At 48.2% G+C, this 18,769-nt stretch overlaps 1 protein-coding gene across 1 annotated transcript in view; it reads right to left on the bottom strand.

The window, feature by feature from the left end:
- Window positions 1-18,769, bottom strand: part of LOC109881755 (glutamate receptor-interacting protein 1-like) — a 142,619-nt gene that overhangs the window by 4,275 nt on the left and 119,575 nt on the right. The window contains 6 exon segments of the mRNA XM_031820760.1: window positions 287-520; window positions 4,188-4,223; window positions 4,832-4,943; window positions 6,560-6,598; window positions 12,578-12,740; window positions 14,639-14,845. Coding sequence (XP_031676620.1) covers window positions 287-520; window positions 4,188-4,223; window positions 4,832-4,943; window positions 6,560-6,598; window positions 12,578-12,740; window positions 14,639-14,845 — 791 coding nt within the window.

The raw sequence follows: 18,769 nt of genomic DNA, 5'->3' as shown, positions 1-18,769 counted from the left end.
TGATAGACTGGATGACAGGCTGTGTCTGCTGACAGTCTTAACATGTCAGTACCAGAGCTTCATCATAACTGAAGTTGTCAAAAAGCTCAAGTTGAAGACACGCAGACACTTAAGATGCGTCAGCACGTTCTTACCTTCACAGGGTTTTTAACCCCTCTAACGTTCCATGAAATGAAGTAAACAGTGTAAAGAAAAGCAGCAGTACTCTGGCCCTGGAGGGCCTTGGTGGGCCCCGGGGGGCTTTGGAGGGCCCCAGAGGGCCTTGGTGGTGGTTTATCATCGTTACCTTGTGCAGCTCCACGGGGGTGGGCGACATGACGTCATTCATCTCCTGCTTCATCTTCCTCATGGCGAAGGCCTTGCGCCCCCCGTCGCTGGGCAGGGTGTTGGAGCGCGAGGACTGGTTGTACTGAGGCCGGGCTGCGCTGCGCTCCTGAAAGCTGGCCTGCCGACCCAGGTGGCTCCTCAGAGGAGCAGGGTCATGGTTCAGACTCAGACTGCTGCCTGACATAATGGTGGCCTGGAGGGGGGGGGGGAGAGGAGACACCGGGGGAGGAGATGAGGGAGGGAACCGAGAGAAAAAGAGAGAGGGGGAGAGAGGGAGGAGATGGGGTAGGGAGAGAGGAAGGGGAGAGGGGGGAGATGGAGAGAAGGGAGGGAGGGAGGGAGGGAGGGAGGGAGGGAGGGAGGGAGGGAGGGAGGGAGGGAGGGAGGGAGGGAGGGAGGGAGGGAGGGAGGGAGGGAGGGAGGGAGGAGGGAGGAGATGGAGAGGAGAGAAGGGAGGAAGAGAGAGGGGGAGAGGGAGGAGATGGGGAGGAAGAGAGGGGGGAGATGGAGAGGAGGGAGGGAGAAGAGAGACAGAGGAGGGGGAGGAGAGGGGAAATGAGAGGAGAGAGAGGAGGGGGAGAGGCCAGAAAGGGAGAACAGGGGGTTATGGTGATGAACTTCCAAAGTGAGATATGAAGTACAAGGTACGCTCATGGACATGAGAATTGCTCCAGGTGTAGAATGTGTTCAAGCAGTATGTCAAAGAGAAATGGTTTGATCGTAGAATAATAACATAGACAGTTCCTGTCAGAGGAGATGGTTGGTTCATCATCATCATGACCCAATAAACAAACAAAACATAGACGGAAAAACTTCAAAACCCAAGACGCCTTGCTGCAACTGTCCCATCATGCTTTGCTCACACCGCCATGCCCATTGTCACATCATCATCACTCTTCCCACCGATTGGACAGGAATGAGTGATGTCACTCAAACCACCAGACGTGGAAGTCTCATGTTTGTGACAAACAAGTGAAACTGAACACTGTTTGACCCAAGCTGATGCATAGAGGTGCTGCAGAAACCCGAAACAGTTTGGCAAACAACACACTGTCACAGTCTCCATGCACCAAGACACAAGGTACAGCGCTTTGACTCTAAATGGAAGATGTGTGTGATTCATTCCAACATACAATTTGCCAGTTTTCATGTTGACAAATGCAACATGCTCTTCAATACTGACATGAATTAACAGACATGTTCATTTAAAGCGAATGAGGAGCCGTAGGGTTCAATCCAAGCTGAGGTGGCATTTAATTCAGTCAAGCCTCCTTGATTTAATGTCTCCAAACCCGACAGGATAATTATTTCTCTTCCTTCCAAACTAACCTCTGTGATTCACACGGTGTCACTTACTTCCTGCATTGACACTTTCATTTCAAGGTTCATTTACAATGTATTGCTGAGCGTCAACACACCTCCAGGCAGCACTACGGATACATCCCAAATGGCCCACTATTCCCTTCATAGTATAGGGCCCATGTAGTGTATAATATAGGGAATAGGGCCCATGTAGTGTATAGGGCCTATGTAGTGTATAATATAGGGAATAGGGCCCATGTAGTGTATAATATAGGGAATAGGGCCCATGTAGTGTATAATATAGGGAATAGGGCCTATGTAGTATATAATATAGGGAATAGGGCCTATGCAGTGTATAATATAGGGAATAGGGCCCATGTAGTGTATAATATAGGGAATAGGGCCCATGTAGTGTATAATATAGGGAATAGGGTGCTATGTAGTATATAATATAGGGAATAGGGCCCATGTAGTGTATAATATAGGGAATAGGGTGCTATGTAGTGTATAATATAGGGAATAGGGCCCATGTAGTGTATAATATAGGGAATAGGGCCCATGTAGTGTATAATATAGGGAATAGGGTGCTATGTAGTATATAATATAGGGAATAGGGTGCTATGTAGTGTATAATATAGGGAATAGGGCCCATGTAGTGTATAATATAGGGAATAGGGCCCATGTAGTGTATAATATAGGGAATAGGGCCCATGTAGTGTATAATATAGGGAATAGGGTGCTATGTAGTATATAATATAGGGAATAGGGTGCTATGTAGTGTATAATATAGGGAATAGGGCCTATGCAGTGTATAATATAGGGAATAGGGTGCTATGTAGTATATAATATAGGGAATAGGGCCCATGTAGTGTATAATATAGGGAATAGGGCCCATGTAGTGTATAATATAGGGAATAGGGCCCATGTAGTGTATAATATAGGGAATAGGGCTCATGTAGTGTATAATATAGGGAATAGGGCCCATGTAGTGTATAATATAGGGAATAGGGCCCATGTAGTATATAATATAGGGAATAGGGCCCATATAGTGTATAATATAGGGAATAGGGTGCTATGTAGTATATAATATAGGGAATAGGGTGCTATGTAGTGTATAATATAGGGAATAGGGCCCATGTAGTGTATAATATAGGGAATAGGGCCCATGTAGTGTATAATATAGGGAATAGGGTGCTATGTAGTATATAATATAGGGAATAGGGTGCTATGTAGTATATAATATAGGGAATAGGGCCCATGTAGTGTATAATATAGGGAATAGGGTGCTATGTAGTGTATAATATAGGGAATAGGGCCCATGTAGTGTATAATATAGGGAATAGGGTGATATGTAGTGTATAATATAGGGAATAGGGTGCCATTAGGGACATATCCAATGAGTTTAAATATGCCAAACAACATCTAAATGAGTAATGACCTCACCTTCATCAATGACAACATATGGTGCTGTATTGAGGTTTCGCTGGCTAGTCTGACTCACAATCAACGATGCAATATTTCAACCTTCATTTTCTCTACGTGAAAATGAACATTGTTTCCTAGTTGTCGTGCCTTAAATACACAGGGATATATTTGTAGTTAGATTGCCCTTTGTGTCTAGGCTTGCCTTGAGGACAGAACAGGGAGTGTTCAGCCTGTGGTTGGCCGTGGATCTATAGCCAGGGTAGATGGGTTTGGATCTATAACCAGGGTAGATGGGTTTGGATCTATAACCAGGGTAGATGGGTTTGAATCTATAGCCAGGGTAGATGGACCTCTATGGATGTCTGACCATAGATTTAGGGTTTGGATCTATAGCCAGGGTAGATGGGTTTGAATCTATAGCCAGGGTAGATGGGTTTGAATCTATAACCAGGGTAGATGGGTTTGAATCTATAACCAGGGTAGATGGGTTTGAATCTATAGCCAGGGTAGATGGGTTTGAATCTATAGCCAGGGTAGATGGGTTTGAATCTATAGCCAGGGTAGATGGGTTTGAATCTATAACCAGAGTAGATGGGTTTGAATCTATAGCCAGGGTAGATGGGTTTGAATCTATAACCAGGGTAGATGGGTTTGAATCTATAGCCAGGGTAGATGGGTTTGGATCTATAACCAGGGTAGATGGGTTTGAATCTATAACCAGGGTAGATGGGTTTGAATCTATAACCAGGGTAGATGGGTTTGAATCTATAACCAGGGTAGATGGGTTTGAATCTATAACCAGGGTAGATGGGTTTGAATCTATAACCAGGGTAGATGGGTTTGAATCTATAACCAGGGTAGATGGTCCTCTATGGATGTCCGACCATAGAGTCAGGGTTTGAATGGACCCCCAGGATCTGAGACAAGCTGCACTGGTGATCATCAGAGGCTACAGAGCACCCCCCGCAGCCCACTAGCATGAGAGAGAGAGAGAAAGAGAAAGAGAGAGAGACAGAGACAGAGACAGAGACAAGAGAGAGAGAGAGAGAAGCCAGCAGTACAGGGACAGCACCAGGGTGCCACAGTGTCCAGCTACAAGCAGAGAGGAAGCATCAAAAAGGAAAAGGGTGTACCAAGTTTCTCTTATTCAGAAGCCTGTCTGGCTCGTCCTGGAAAGAGAAGGAGCGGTTACACACATCCACAGGAAGTGACATCATGCGATTGAAAAAAAAAGAGAACTCCAAAACAGGAAGTGGAAGGGATGGGGACAGAAGAGGTGAAAGGTGAGAGTTGAGAGCTTTTCTTCACCAATATGTTACTGTATAAGTAATGCCACTGATCTAGAAGATACGTAGGTTTGTCAGTGTTCTGTTTGTATTGTACTGTGATGAATGAGACTATATGACCTCAGCAATTTTAAATCTACTGTGATGAATGAAACTGTACATGACCTCAGCAATTTTAAATCTATTGTGATGAATGAAACTGTGGATGCCAGACTGGCAGCAGGTCTCCAGATCTTCCAGGGCCTGAGACCAGAGGTTCTCTTCCTGGTCCGGCGCGGTTATTATTGCACTGTGATGAATGAAACTGTACATGACCTCAGCCATTTTAAATCTATTATGATGAATGAAACTGTGGATGCCAGACTGGCAGCAGGTCTCCAGATCTTCCAGGGCCTGAGACCAGAAGTTCTCTTCCTGGTCCGGCTCGGTTATTATTGCACTGTGATGAATGAAACTGTAGGTGTATTCGGCCATTTTGGTTCCTTGTTTACCTCCAGTTCCCTCAGGATGCCAGACTGGCCACAGGTCTCTAGATCTTCCAGGGCCTGAGACCAGAAGTTCTCTTCCTGGTCCGGCTCGGTCCCGTCATGACCCACAGTGAACCTAGAGGGGGGAAGAGGTCAGAGGTTTTAATACCCCCCAGTCAGCCAATCAGTGAGCAGTCAGGGCAGGCGACCGCACTGATGAGGGCTGGTGACCACAACGTGTGGGATAGGTGTCAATGGGCTGTGCAGGCAGAGAGAGTGGAACAGTAAGTAGGTAGCTAGGTAGGTAGGATAGGGAAGTAGGTAGGTAGGTAGGTAGGTAGGATAGGGAAGTAGGTAGGTAGGATAGGGAAGTAGGTAGGTATCTAGGTAGGTAGGATAGGGAAGTAGGTAGATAGGATTGGGAAGTAGGTAGGTAGGATTGGGAAGTAGGTAGATGGGATAGGGAAGTAGGTAAGTAGGATAGGGAAGTAGGTAGATGGGTAGGTAGGATAGGGAAGTAGGTAGGTATCTAGGTAGGTAGGATAGGGAAGTAGGTAGGTAGGATAGGGATGTAGGTAGATGGGATAGGGAAGAAGGTAAGTAGGATAGGGAAGTAGGTAGGTAGGATAGGGAAGTAGGTAGGTATCTAGGTAGGTAGGATAGGGAAGTAGGTAGATGGGATAGGGAAGTAAGTAGGTAGGATAGGGAAGTAGGTAGGTAGGATAGGGAAGTAGGTAGGTAGGTAGGTAGGATAGGGAAGTAGGTAGATGGGATAGGGAAGTAGGTAGATGGGATAGGGAAGTAGGTAGGTAGGATAGGGAAGTAGGTAGGTAGGATTGGGAAGTAGGTAGGTAGGATAGGGAAGTAGGTAGGTAGGATTGGGAAGTAGGTAGATGGGATAGGGAAGTAGGTAGGTAGGATAGGGAAGTAGGTAGGTAGGATAGGGAAGTAGGTAGGTGGGATAGGGAAGTAGGTAGGCATCTAGGTAGGTAGGATTGGGAAGTAGGTAGGTAGGATTGGGAAGTAGGTAGGTAGGATTGGGAAGTAGGTAGGTAGGATAGGGAAGTAGGTAGGTAGGATAGGGAAGTAGGTAGGTGGGATAGGGAAGTAGGTAGGTAGGATAGGGAAGTAGGTAGGTAGCTAGGTAGCTAGGTAGGGAGCTAGGTAGGTAGCTAGGTAGGTAGCTAGGTAGGTAGGTAGGTTGCTAGGTAGGTAGCTAGGTAGGTAGGTAGGTTGCTAGGTAGGTAGCTAGGTAGGTAGGTAGGTAGGTAGGAGAGAGACAGGTGAGTGTGTGTAGTGTTGAGGTTAGGAGAGAGACATGGTGGCTTGCTTGGTTTAAGTGGGAGACTGGGAGGTCTCAGTGAGAGGTTTGGGTTTGGGTTGAGAACAGTAGCGGTGCGAGGATACATTCTTGCCCTGTGCCACCCAGGTTAGGGTTAGGTGGGGTTAGGGTTGGGTTGGTTTGAGAACTAAAGGGGTATAAGGAGACAGCCCTGCCGTGTGCCTCCCAGGTTAGGGTTAGGTGGGGTTAGGGTTGGTTGGTTTGAGAACTAAAGGGGTATAAGGAGACAGCCCTGCCGTGTGCCTCCCAGGTTAGGGTTAGGTGGGGTTAGGGTTGGTTGGTTTGAGAACTAAAGGGGTATAAGGAGACAGCCCTGCCGTGTGCCTCCCAGGTTAGGGTTAGGTGGGGTTAGGGTTGGTTGGTTTGAGAACTAAAGGGGTATAAGGAGACAGCCCTGCCGTGTGCCTCACCTGCTGTCAGTGATTAGACCCGTGGGCAGTGTAGAAGCTCTGTCGAACGTCAAGGAAGAGAGGAACTTCAACAATATATCAAGAACACCAAGACACCAATTTAGATTCCCTTTGATGACGGTTAGCTGATGAACAATTCTGGTGAATCTTTGTACCTCCTTGAGATCATCTTTGAGAAATAGAGGAGAACCCCCCCCTCTGTACTTCCTGTCCCAAATCTGTGTTCTGTACTTCCTGTCCCAAATCTGTGTTCTGTACTTCCTGTCCCAAATCTGTGTTCTGTACTTCCTGTCCCAAATCTGTGTTCTGTACTTCCTGTCCCAAATCTGTGTTCTGTACTTCCTGTCCCAAATCTGTGTTCTGTACTTCCTGTCCCAAATCTGTGTTCTGTACTTCCTGTCCCAAATCTGTGTTCTGTACTTCATGTCCCAAATCTGTGTTCTGTACTTCCTGTCCCAAATCTGTGTTCTGTACTTCCTGTCCCAAATCTGTGTTCTGTACTTCCTGTCCCAAATCTGTGTTCTGTCCCTCATGTCCCAAATCTGTGTTCTGTACTTCCTGTCCCAAATCTGTGTTCTGTACTTCCTGTCCCAAATCTGTGTTCTGGACTTCCTGTCCCAAATCTGTGTTCTGTACTTCCTGTCCCAAATCTGTGTTCTGTACTTCCTGTCCCAAATCTGTGTTCTGTACTTCCTGTCCCAAATCTGTGTTCTGTACTTCCTGTCCCAAATCTGTGTTCTGTCCCTTTTGGACTTCATTCAAAAGCTCAAAAGGGATTTATGATAGAAGATGATGACTGAATTTATAAAGAGCTTCTTCATCAAACGCAAACAGCCGTTAGCCAAAGGTGCTACACACACACACACACACACACACACACACACACACACAGACACACACAGACACAGACACAGACACAGACACAGACACAGACACACACAGACACAGACACAGACACACACACACACACAGACACAGACACAGACACACACACACACACACACACACACAGACACACACACACACACACACACACACACAGACACAGACACACACACAGACACACACACACACACACACACACACACACACACACACACACACACACACACACACACACACACACACACACACACACACTGGGGCAGACCTGCCAATGCCACAAACAGCCGTTAGCCAAAGGTGCTACACACACACACACACACACACACAGACACACACACAGACACACACACACACACACACACAGACACACACACACACACACACACACACACACACACACACACACACACACACAGACACACACACACACACACACACACACACACAGACACACACACACACTGGGGCAGACCTGCCAATGCCACAAACAGCCGTTAGCCAAAGGTGCTACACACACACACACACACACACAGACACACACACAGACACACACACACACACACACACACAGACACACACACACACACACAGACACACACACAGACACACACACACACACACACACACACACACACACACACACACACACACACAGACACAGACACACACACACACACACCTGCCAATGCCACAAACAGCCATTAGCCAAGGTCAAGTTCAAATAGCAGCTCTCTGTGTGTGATCCAGCTCTACCTGTGGAAACATCTACGATTTATGCTAGAGCTGCGTCCACATGGGTGCTACACACACACAGACACACTGGGGCAGCAACACCTCTAGATACATACTAGTAATATTTCACTAATAATAGCTTAAAGTTGTAGTGTTTCTGGGCTGTTGTTGTATACGGTGTGTGTGTGTGTGTGCGTGTGTGTGTGTGTGTGTGTGTATATGTGTGTGTGTGTGTGTATATGTGTGTGTGTGTGTGTGTGTGTGTGTATGTGTGTATGTGTGTATGTGTGTGTGTGTGTGTGTGTGTATATGTGTGTGTGTGTGTGTGTTCAGGGAATGCAGAACAATCACTGAAACATGACTGAGGTGTTTGACAGTTGGTTGCAATATTTTATCTGACCTTTATTTAACCAGGCAAGTCAGTTAAGAACAAATGTTTATTTTCAATGACGGCCTAGGAACAGTGGGTAGACTTCCTGTTCAGGGACAGAACGACAGATTTTGTACCTTGTCAGCTCAGCGATTCGATCTTGCAACCTTTGGGTTACTAGTCCAACGCTCTAACCACTAGTCTACCTGCCTCTAACCACTAGGCTACCTGCCTCTAACCACTAGGCTACCTGCCTCTAACAACTAGGCTACCTGCCTCTAACCACTAGGCTACCTGCCTCTAACCACTAGGCTACCTGCCTCTAACCACTAGGCTACCTGCCTCTAACCACTAGGCTACCTGCCTCTAACCACTAGGCTACCTGCCTCTAACCACTAGGCTACCTGCCTCTAACAACTAGGCTACCTGCCTCTAACCACTAGGCTACCTGCCTCTAACCACTAGGCTACCTGCCTCTAACCACTAGGCTACCCTGCCTCTAACCACTAGGCTACCCTGCCTTTAACCACTAGTCTACCTGCCTCTAACCACTAGGCTACCCAGCCTCTAACCACTAGGCTACCTACCTCTAACCACTAGGCTACCTGCCTCTAACCACTAGGCTACCTGCCTCTAACCACTAGGCTACCTGCCTCTAACAACTAGGCTACCTGCCTCTAACCACCAGGCTACGCTGCCTCTAACCACTAGGCTACCCTGCCTCTAACCACTAGGCTACCCTGCCTCTAACCACTAGGCCACACTGCCTCTAAACACTAGGCTACGCTGCCTCTAACCACCAGGCAAGGCTTCCTCTAACCACTAGGCTACCCTGCCTCTAACCACTAGGCTACCCTGCCTCTAACCACTAGGCTACCTGCCTCTAACCACTAGGCTACCCTCCCTCTAACCACTAGGCTACGCTGCCTCTAACCACTAGGCTACCTGCCTCTAACCATTAGGCTACCCTGCCTCTAACCACTAGGCTACGCTGCCTCTAACCACTAGGCTACGCTGCCTCTAACCACTAGGCTACCCTGACTCTAACCACTAGGCCACGCTGCCTCTAACCACTAGGCTACCCTGCCTCTAACCACTAGGCTACCTGCCTCTAACCACTAGGCTACCCTGGCTCTAACCACTAGGCTACCGTGCCTCTAACCACTAGGCTACCCTGCCTCTAACCACTAGGCTACGCTGCCTCTAACCACTAGGCTACGCTGCCTCTAACCACTAGGCTACCCTGCCTCTAACCACTAGGCCACGCTGCCTCTAACCACTAGGCTACCCTGCCTCTAACCACTAGGCTACCTGCCTCTAACCACTAGGGTACCCTGCCTCTAACCACTAGGCTACGCTGCCTCTAACCACTAGGCTACGCTGCCTCTAACCACTAGGCTACCCCGCCTCTAACCACTAGGCTACCCTGCCTCTAACCACTAGGCTACCTGTCTCTAACCACTAGGCTACCTGCCTCTAACCACTAGGCTACCTGTCTCTAAGCACTAGGCTACCCTGCCTCTAACCACTAGGCTACCCTGCCTCTAACCACTAGGCTACCCCGCCTCTAACCACTAGGCTACCTGCCTCTAACCACTAGGCTACCTGCCTCTAACCACTAGGCTACCTGTCTCTAACCACTAGGCTACCTGCCTCTAACCACTAGGCTACCCTGCCTCTAACCACTAGGCTACCCTGCCTCTAACCACTAGGCTACCTACCTCTAACCACTAGGCTACCCTGCCTCTAACCACTAGGCTACCCTGCCTCTAACCACTAGGCTACCTGCCTCTAACCACTAGGCTACCCCGCCTCTAACCACTAGGCTACCTGCCTCTAACCACTAGGCTACCTGCCTCTAACCACTAGGCTACCTGTCTCTAACCACTAGGCTACCTGCCTCTAACCACTAGGCTACGCTGCCTCTAACCACTAGGCTACCCTGCCTCTAACCACTAGGCTACCCTGCCTCTAACCACTAGGCTACCTACCTCTAACCACTAGGCTACCTGCCTCTAACCACTAGGCTACCTGCCTCTAACCACTAGGCTACCTGCCTCTAACAACTAGGCTACCTGCCTCTAACCACCAGGCTACGCTGCCTCTAACCACTAGGCTACCCTGCCTCTAACCACTAGGCTACCCTGCCTCTAACCACTAGGCCACACTGCCTCTAAACACTAGGCTACGCTGCCTCTAACCAACAGGCAAGGCTTCCTCTAACCACTAGGCTACCCTGCCTCTAACCACTAGGCTACCCTGCCTCTAACCACTAGGCTACCTGCCTCTAACCACTAGGCTACCCTCCCTCTAACCACTAGGCTACGCTGCCTCTAACCACTAGGCTACGCTGCCTCTAACCATTAGGCTACCCTGCCTCTAACCACTAGGCTACGCTGCCTCTAACCACTAGGCTACGCTGCCTCTAACCACTAGGCTACCCTGCCTCTAACCTCTAGGCCACGCTGCCTCTAACCACTAGGCTACCCTGCCTCTAACCACTAGGCTACCCTGCCTCTAACCACTAGGCTACCCTGCCTCTAACCACTAGGCTACCCTGCCTCTAACCACTAGGCTACTCTGCCTCTAACCACTAGGCTACCCTGCCTCTAACCACTAGGCTACCTGCCTCTAACCACTAGGCTACCTGTCTCTAACCACTAGGCTACCTGCATCTAACCACTAGGCTACCTGCCTCTAACCACTAGGCTACCCCGCCTCTAACCACTAGGCTACCCTGTCTCTAACCACTAGGCTACCCTGTCTCTAACCACTAGGCTACCTGCATCTAACCACTAGGCTACCTGTCTCTAACCACTAGGCTACCTGCATCTAACCACTAGGCTACCTGCCTCTAACCACTAGGCTACCCCGCCTCTAACCACTAGGCTACCCTGCCTCTAACCACTAGGCTACCTGTCTCTAACCACTAGGCTACCTGCATCTAACCACTAGGCTACCTGTCTCTAACCACTAGGCTACCTGCATCTAACCACTAGGCTACCTGTCTCTAACCACTAGGCTACCTGCATCTAACCACTAGGCTACCTGCCTCTAACCACTAGGCTACCTGCCTCTAACCACTAGGCTACCTGCATCTAACCACTAGGCTACCTGCCTCTAACCACTAGGCTACCTGCCTCTAACCACTAGGCTACCTGCCTCTAACCACTAGGCTACCTGCCTCTAACCACTAGGCTACCTGTCTCTAACCACTAGGCTACCTGCCTCTAACCACTAGGCTACCTGCCTCTAACCACTAGGCTACCTGTCTCTAACCACTAGGCTACCTGCCTCTAACCACTAGGCTACGCTGCCTCTAACCACTAGGCTACCCTGCCTCTAACCACTAGGCTACCCTGCCTCTAACCACTAGGCTACCCCGCCTCTAACCACTAGGCTACCCTGCCTCTAACCACTAGGCTACTCTGCCTCTAACCACTAGGCTACCCTGCCTCTAACCACTAGGCTACCTGCCTCTAACCACTAGGCTACCTGTCTCTAACCACTAGGCTACCTGTCTCTAACCACTAGGCTACCTGCATCTAACCACTAGGCTACCTGCCTCTAACCACTAGGCTACCCCGCCTCTAACCACTAGGCTACCCTGCCTCTAACCACTAGGCTACCTGTCTCTAACCACTAGGCTACCTGCATCTAACCACTAGGCTACCTGTCTCTAACCACTAGGCTACCTGCATCTAACCACTAGGCTACCTGCCTCTAACCACTAGGCTACCTGCCTCTAACCACTAGGCTACCTGCCTCTAACCACTAGGCTACCTGTCTCTAACCACTAGGCTACCTGCCTCTAACCACTAGGCTACCCCGCCTCTAACCACTAGGCTACCTGCCTCTAACCACTAGGCTACCTGTCTAACCACTAGGCTACCTGTCTCTAACCACTAGGCTACCCTGCCTCTAACCACTAGGCTACCTGCCTCCCCAGATAAAGGACCAGTGGTGGTGTCGCTGAGAGGTCAGAGGTTAGAGGTTCAGGGAGTTAAAGGTCAGAACAGGGTTGTACGTACCCGCCGGTGGTGGGCCTGTCCCATTCGTCGTCGCTGAGGCCCAGGTCTGCCAGGACGTTGTGTCTCTGGCGGGTGCTGACGGGAGACAGGCTGCCTTGGCTGGGCTTGGCGTTCCTCCACTCATGGCTGTGGAAGCTGTAGCCAGACGCCTGGAAACCTGGGGCTGGGACGGGATACACACACACACCACAAGACTACGTTAGCCCACGGAGCTAAAGCCTAGAGCTAACACAGTCGGTTCAGCTGTCAGGCAAGTCTCCTCCTCACATCAGCATCATTCATAGTTCATAGGTCAAAACCCTCCACTACATCTCCACTGTATGGACCTGACGTGCTACCTGTCATTGAACGTGATAATGTAGTAACAACGTCTTGGTGAATGGATCTACCTGCCATTGAACGTGATAATGTAGTACGTCTTGGTGAATGGATCTACCTGCCATTGAACGTGATAATGTAGTACAAACGTCTTGGTGAATGGATCTACCTGTCATTGAACGTGATAATGTGGTACAACATCTTGGTGAATGGATCTACCTGTCATTGAACGTGATAATGTAGTACAACGTGATTCTCTCTCTCTCTCTCTCTCTCTCTCTCTGTCTCTGTCTCTGTCTCTCTCCCTCTCTCTCTCTTTCTGGTCTGATATTGAGTTAAACAAAGACATCTGACTGTTTGGCTGCAGCAACTCTATTCTGCTGCTGTGTTTCATCAATAATGTAGAGCTGGTGGAGTTTCTATTCCTTGTGTGTGATCCAGCTCTACCGGTGGAAACATCTATGCATATGAATTTTCTCATCATAGTAAATCTCCTAATAGGATCAGCATATATAGTACACTACTTTAGACCAGAGCCCTATTCCCTATATAGTACACTACTTTAGACCAGAGCCCTATTCCCTATATAGTACACTACTTTAGTCCAGAGCCCTATTGCCTATATAGTACACTACTTTAGACCAGAGCCCTATTCCCTATATAGTGCACTACTTTAGACCAGAGCCCTATTCCCTATATAGTACACTACTTTAGACCAGAGCCCTATTCCCTATATAGTGCACTACTTTAGACCAGATCCCTATTCCCTATATAGTGCACTACTTTAGACCAGAGCCCTATTCCCTATATAGTACACTACTTTAGACCAGAGCCCTAGTCCCTTTATAGTACACTACTTTAGACCAGAGCCCTATTCCCTATATAGTACACTACTTTAGACCAGAGCCCTATTCCCTATATAGAACACTACTTTAGACCAGAGCCCTATTCCCTATATAGTACACTACTTTAGTCCAGAGCCCTATTCCCTATATAGTACACTACTTTAGACCAGGGCCCTATTCCATAGAAAGTGCACTACTTTAGACCAGAACCCTATGTGTGTGTTTGCGCTTGTAGTGTGTGTGTGTGTGTGTGTGTGTTCTCTCCCTCGGCAGGGTGATTATAGTTAACTAAGAGGCCTTACTGTGTGGGGAGGAGACTAATTGTAAATCCAACACATCATTGCTGTGGGGATCATTCTATCATTATAATGGTTAAGGGCATCCCTAGATCCATTAGCCAATAATTTCCTACTCAGTAGAAGAAAAAAATTAGAATGGTCTTCCAGCCAATCCCCACGTCGCCTCGCCCACAGCTGTATAACGCATAATGAATGCTCTGATATAAATTACCCTCTAGGAATCAGGAAGGATGTATTGGCAACGTGAGTTGTATTCTCTAAAGTCTATGGTATTGGACTACTGCCGTGGATGTTGCTATGGTGATGGCCAGTAATGGTTTGTTTTATCAGTATTGTTTTGGCCTTTCTAGGGAGTTTTTCCTAGCCACCGTGCTTCTACACCTGCATTGCTTACTGTTTGGGGTTTTAGGCTGGGTTTCTGTACAGCACTTTGAGATATCAGCTGATGTACGAAGGGCTATATAAATAAATTTGATATTGTGTTTTTGGACACTCTGTCTGTCCCTCAATGTCTGTAACTGTCAGGTACACAAGTGCCACATATGTATGTACACACGCACGCACGCACGCACACACTCTCTCTCTTTCTTTCCTCTCACCCTGGGTGTTGAAGGTGGTGTCTATGGCCGAGCCGTCCCAGGACTCCACGGCTGAGTCCACAGAGGGGATGGTGGTGGAGTAGAGGTCAGAGAGCTTCCCAAGTTTCTGGCTCTCTGCCTGGTTTCCCAGCCCTGCCTCGTCCTCCACATCACTCAGCATCACATCACTGAGATGACCAGACACCGACGGCTGCTTGGGACTGGCCACTAGAGGAGGGAGGGAGAGGGAGGGGGAGAGAGAATATGAGAATATGAGATGGGGGAGAGAGGGAGAGAGATGGGGAAGAGAGAGAGAGAGAGAGAGATGGGGGAGAGAGGGAGAGAGAGAGAGAGACAGAGAGAGATGGGGGAGAGAGACAGAGACAGAGAGACAGAGAGAGAGAGAGAGAGAGAGAGAGAGACAGAGAGAGAGAGAGAGAGAGAGAGACATGGGGGATAGAGGGAGAGAGAGACGGGGAGAGAGACAGAGAGACAGAGAGAGAGAGAGAGAGAGAGAGAGAGAGAGAGAGAGAGAGAGAGAGATGGGGGAGAGAGAGAGAGAGAGAGAGAGAGAGAGAGAGAGAGAGAGAGAGGCAGAGAGGGGGGACAGAGAGAGACAGAGAGAGAGAGAAACGAGGGAGAGAGAGAGACGCGAGAGAGAGAGAGAGAGAGAGAGAGAGGAGAGAGAGAGAGAGAGAAGAGAGAGAGAGAAGAGGGAAAGAGACAAGCAGAGGAAGAAATGCTAACGAAATCTGTTATTTTCCCTCACAGCCATTTCCAGACGACTTCTAAATCAATCTCACTGTAGTTTCAGCAGAAATAAGCCCAGCTCGAGATAAGAGCAAATTGTCTTCTGTATCTGCAGTAAATGATATGTATAGAATCCATTTGGCAGCCTAAACCAACCCAACAAGTGTTCTGGGATAGGGGGACCGTGTTGAAATACTACTTCATCCACTGTGATGAGGTGTGTACAGCGTTGATATGGGTGATGTGTGCGTGAGCGGGTGTGTGTGTGTGTTTAGGTGTGTTTATGTGTGTGTGTGTGTGTTTAAGTGTGTGTGTGTGTGTGTTTAGGTGTGTGTGTGTGTGTGTGTGTGTTTTAGGTGTGTGTGTGTGTGTTCAGGTGTGTGTGTGTGTGTGTGTGTTTAGGTGTGTGTGTGTGTTTAGGTGTGTGTGTGTGTGTGTGTGTGTTTAGGTGTGTGTGTGTGTTTAGGTGTGTGTGTGTGTGTTTAGGTGTGTGTGTGTGTGTGTGTGTTTAGATGGGTGATGTGTGTGTGTTTAGGGTGTGTTTAGGTGTGTGTGTTTAAGTGTGTGTGTTTAGGTGTGTGTGTGTGTTTAGGTGTGTTGTGTGTGTGTGTGTGTTTAGGTGTGTGTGTGTGTGTTTAGGTGTGTGTGTGTGTTTAGGTGTGTGTGTGTTTAGGTGTGTGTGTGTTTAGGTGTGTGTGTGTTTACGTGGGTGTGTGTGTGTTTAGGTGTGTGTTTAGGTGTGTTTATGTGTGTATGTGTGTTTATGTGTGTGTGTGTGTTTAGGTGTGTGTGTGTGTGTTTAGGTGTGTGTGTGTGTTTAGGTGTGTTTAGGTGTGTGTGTTTAGGTGTGTGTGTGTGTTTAGGTGTGTGTGTGTGTTCAGGTGTGTGTGTGTGTGTTTATGTGTGTGTGTGTGTGTGTGTTTAGGTGTGTGTGTATGTGTTTAGGTGTGTGTGTGTGTGTTTAGGTGTGTGTGTATGTGTTTAGGTGTGTGTGTGTGTGTGTTTAGGTGTGTTTGTGTGTGTTTAGGTGTGTGTGTGTGTTTAGGTGTGTGTGTGTTTAGATGTGTGTGTGTTTAGGTGTGTGTTTAGGTGTGTGTGTGTGTGTTTAGGTGTGTGTGTGTTTAGGTGTGTTTTTAGGTGTGTGTGTGTGTGTACATGGTACAGTCCAGCACAGCATAGATAACTAACGTGTTAGGGTACAGTACATTGTTATGTAGCTGTATGTACAACATGGTTCCCTGAACCTTGACCCAGTGAGTGCTCTGTTTGTACTATGTCATGTGTGACGGTCTTTTACCCCAGTGAGTGCTCTGTTTGTACTATGTCATGTGTGACGGTCTTTGACCCCAGTGAGTGCTCTGTTTGTACTATGTCATGTGTGACGGTCTTTGACCCCAGTGAGTGCTCTGTTTGTACTATGTCGTGTGTGACGGTCTTTGACCCCAGTGAGTGCTCTGTTGTACTATGTCGTGTGTGACGGTCTTTGACCCCAGTGAGTGCTCTGTTTGTACTATGTCGTGTGTGACGGTCTTTGACCCCAGTGAGTGCTCTGTTTGTACTATGTCGTGTGTGACGGTCTTTTACCCCAGTGAGTGCTCTGTTTGTACTATGTCGTGTGTGACGGTCTTTGACCCCAGTGAGTGCTCTGTTTGTACTATGTCGTGTGTGACGGTCTTTGACCCCAGTGAGTGCTCTGTTTGTACTATGTCATGTGTGACGGTCTTTGACCCCAGTGAGTGCTCTGTTTGTACTATGTCATGTGTGACGGTCTTTGACCCCAGTGAGTGCTCTGTTTGTACTATGTCATGTGTGACGGTCTTTGACCCCAGTGAGTGCTCTGTTTGTACTATGTCGTGAGTGACGGTCTTTGACCCCAGTGAGTACTCTGTTTGTACTATGTCGTGTGTGACGGTCTTTGACCCCAGTGAGTGCTCTGTTTGTACTATATCGTGTGTGACAGTCTTTGACCCCAGTGAGTGCTCTGTTTGTACTATGTCATGTGTGACGGTCTTTGACCCCAGTGAGTGCTCTGTTTGTACTATGTCATGTGTGATGGTCTTTGACCCCAGTGAGTGCTCTGTTTGTACTATGTCGTGTGTGACGGTCTTTGACCCCAGTGAGTGCTCTGTTTGTACTATGTCATGTGTGATGGTCTTTGACCCCAGTGAGTGCTCTGTTTGTACTATGTCGTGTGTGACGGTCTTTGACACCAGTGAGTGCTCTGTTTGTACTATGTCGTGTGTGACGGTCTTTGACCCCAGTGAGTGCTCTGTTTGTACTATGTCGTGTGTGACGGTCTTTGACCCCAGTGAGTGCTCTGTTTGTACTATGTCGTGTGTGACGGTCTTTGACCCCAGTGAGTGCTCTGTTTGTACTATGTCGTGTGTGACGGTCTTTGACCCCAGTGAGTGCTCTGTTTGTACTATGTCATGTGTGATGGTCTTTGACCCCAGTGAGTGCTCTGTTTGTACTATGTCGTGTGTGACGGTCTTTGACACCAGTGAGTGCTCTGTTTGTACTATGTCGTGTGTGACGGTCTTTGACCCCAGTGAGTGCTCTGTTTGTACTATGTCGTGTGTGACGGTCTTTGACCCCAGTGAGTGCTCTGTTTGTACTATGTCATGTGTGACGGTCTTTGACCCCAGTGAGTGCTCTGTTTGTACTATGTCATGTGTGACGGTCTTTGACCCCAGTGAGTGCTCTGTTTGTACTATGTCATGTGTGATGGTCTTTGACCCCAGTGAGTGCTCTGTTTGTACTATGTCATGTGTGACGGTCTTTTACCCCAGTGAGTGCTCTGTTTGTACTATGTCATGTGTGATGGTCTTTTACCCCAGTGAGTGCTCTGTTTGTACTATGTCATGTGTGACGGTCTTTGACCCCAGTGAGTGCTCTGTTTGTACTATGTCATGTGTGACGGTCTTTGACCCCAGTGAGTGCTCTGTTTGTACTATGTCATGTGTGATGGTCTTTGACCCCAGTGAGTGCTCTGTTTGTACTATGTCATGTGTGACGGTCTTTGACCCCAGTGAGTGCTCTGTTTGTACTATGTCATGTGTGACGGTCTTTGACCCCAGTGAGTGCTCTGTTTGTACTATGACACAACATAAAGGTCACGTTAACTGACTGATGTTATCTCCTAGGACACAACATAAAGGTCACGTTAACTGACTGATGTTATCTCCTAGGACACAACATAAAGGTCACGTTAACTGACTGATATTATCTCCTAGGACACAACATAAAGGTCACGTTATCTGACTGATGTTATCTCCTAGGACACAACATAAAGGTCACGTTAACTGACTGATGTTATCTCCTAGGACACAACATAAAGGTCACGTTAACTGACTGATATTATCTCACAGAACAAAGCGTATCAGATCTCCTGAGTCTGTGATG

This window comes from Oncorhynchus kisutch, unplaced genomic scaffold (genome assembly GCF_002021735.2).
Source record: "Oncorhynchus kisutch isolate 150728-3 unplaced genomic scaffold, Okis_V2 scaffold3646, whole genome shotgun sequence".
Classification (NCBI taxonomy): Eukaryota; Metazoa; Chordata; class Actinopteri; order Salmoniformes; family Salmonidae; genus Oncorhynchus; species Oncorhynchus kisutch.
Note: the sequence above shows the minus strand (reverse complement) of the source record. Positions and strands in the feature narration are given on the sequence as shown.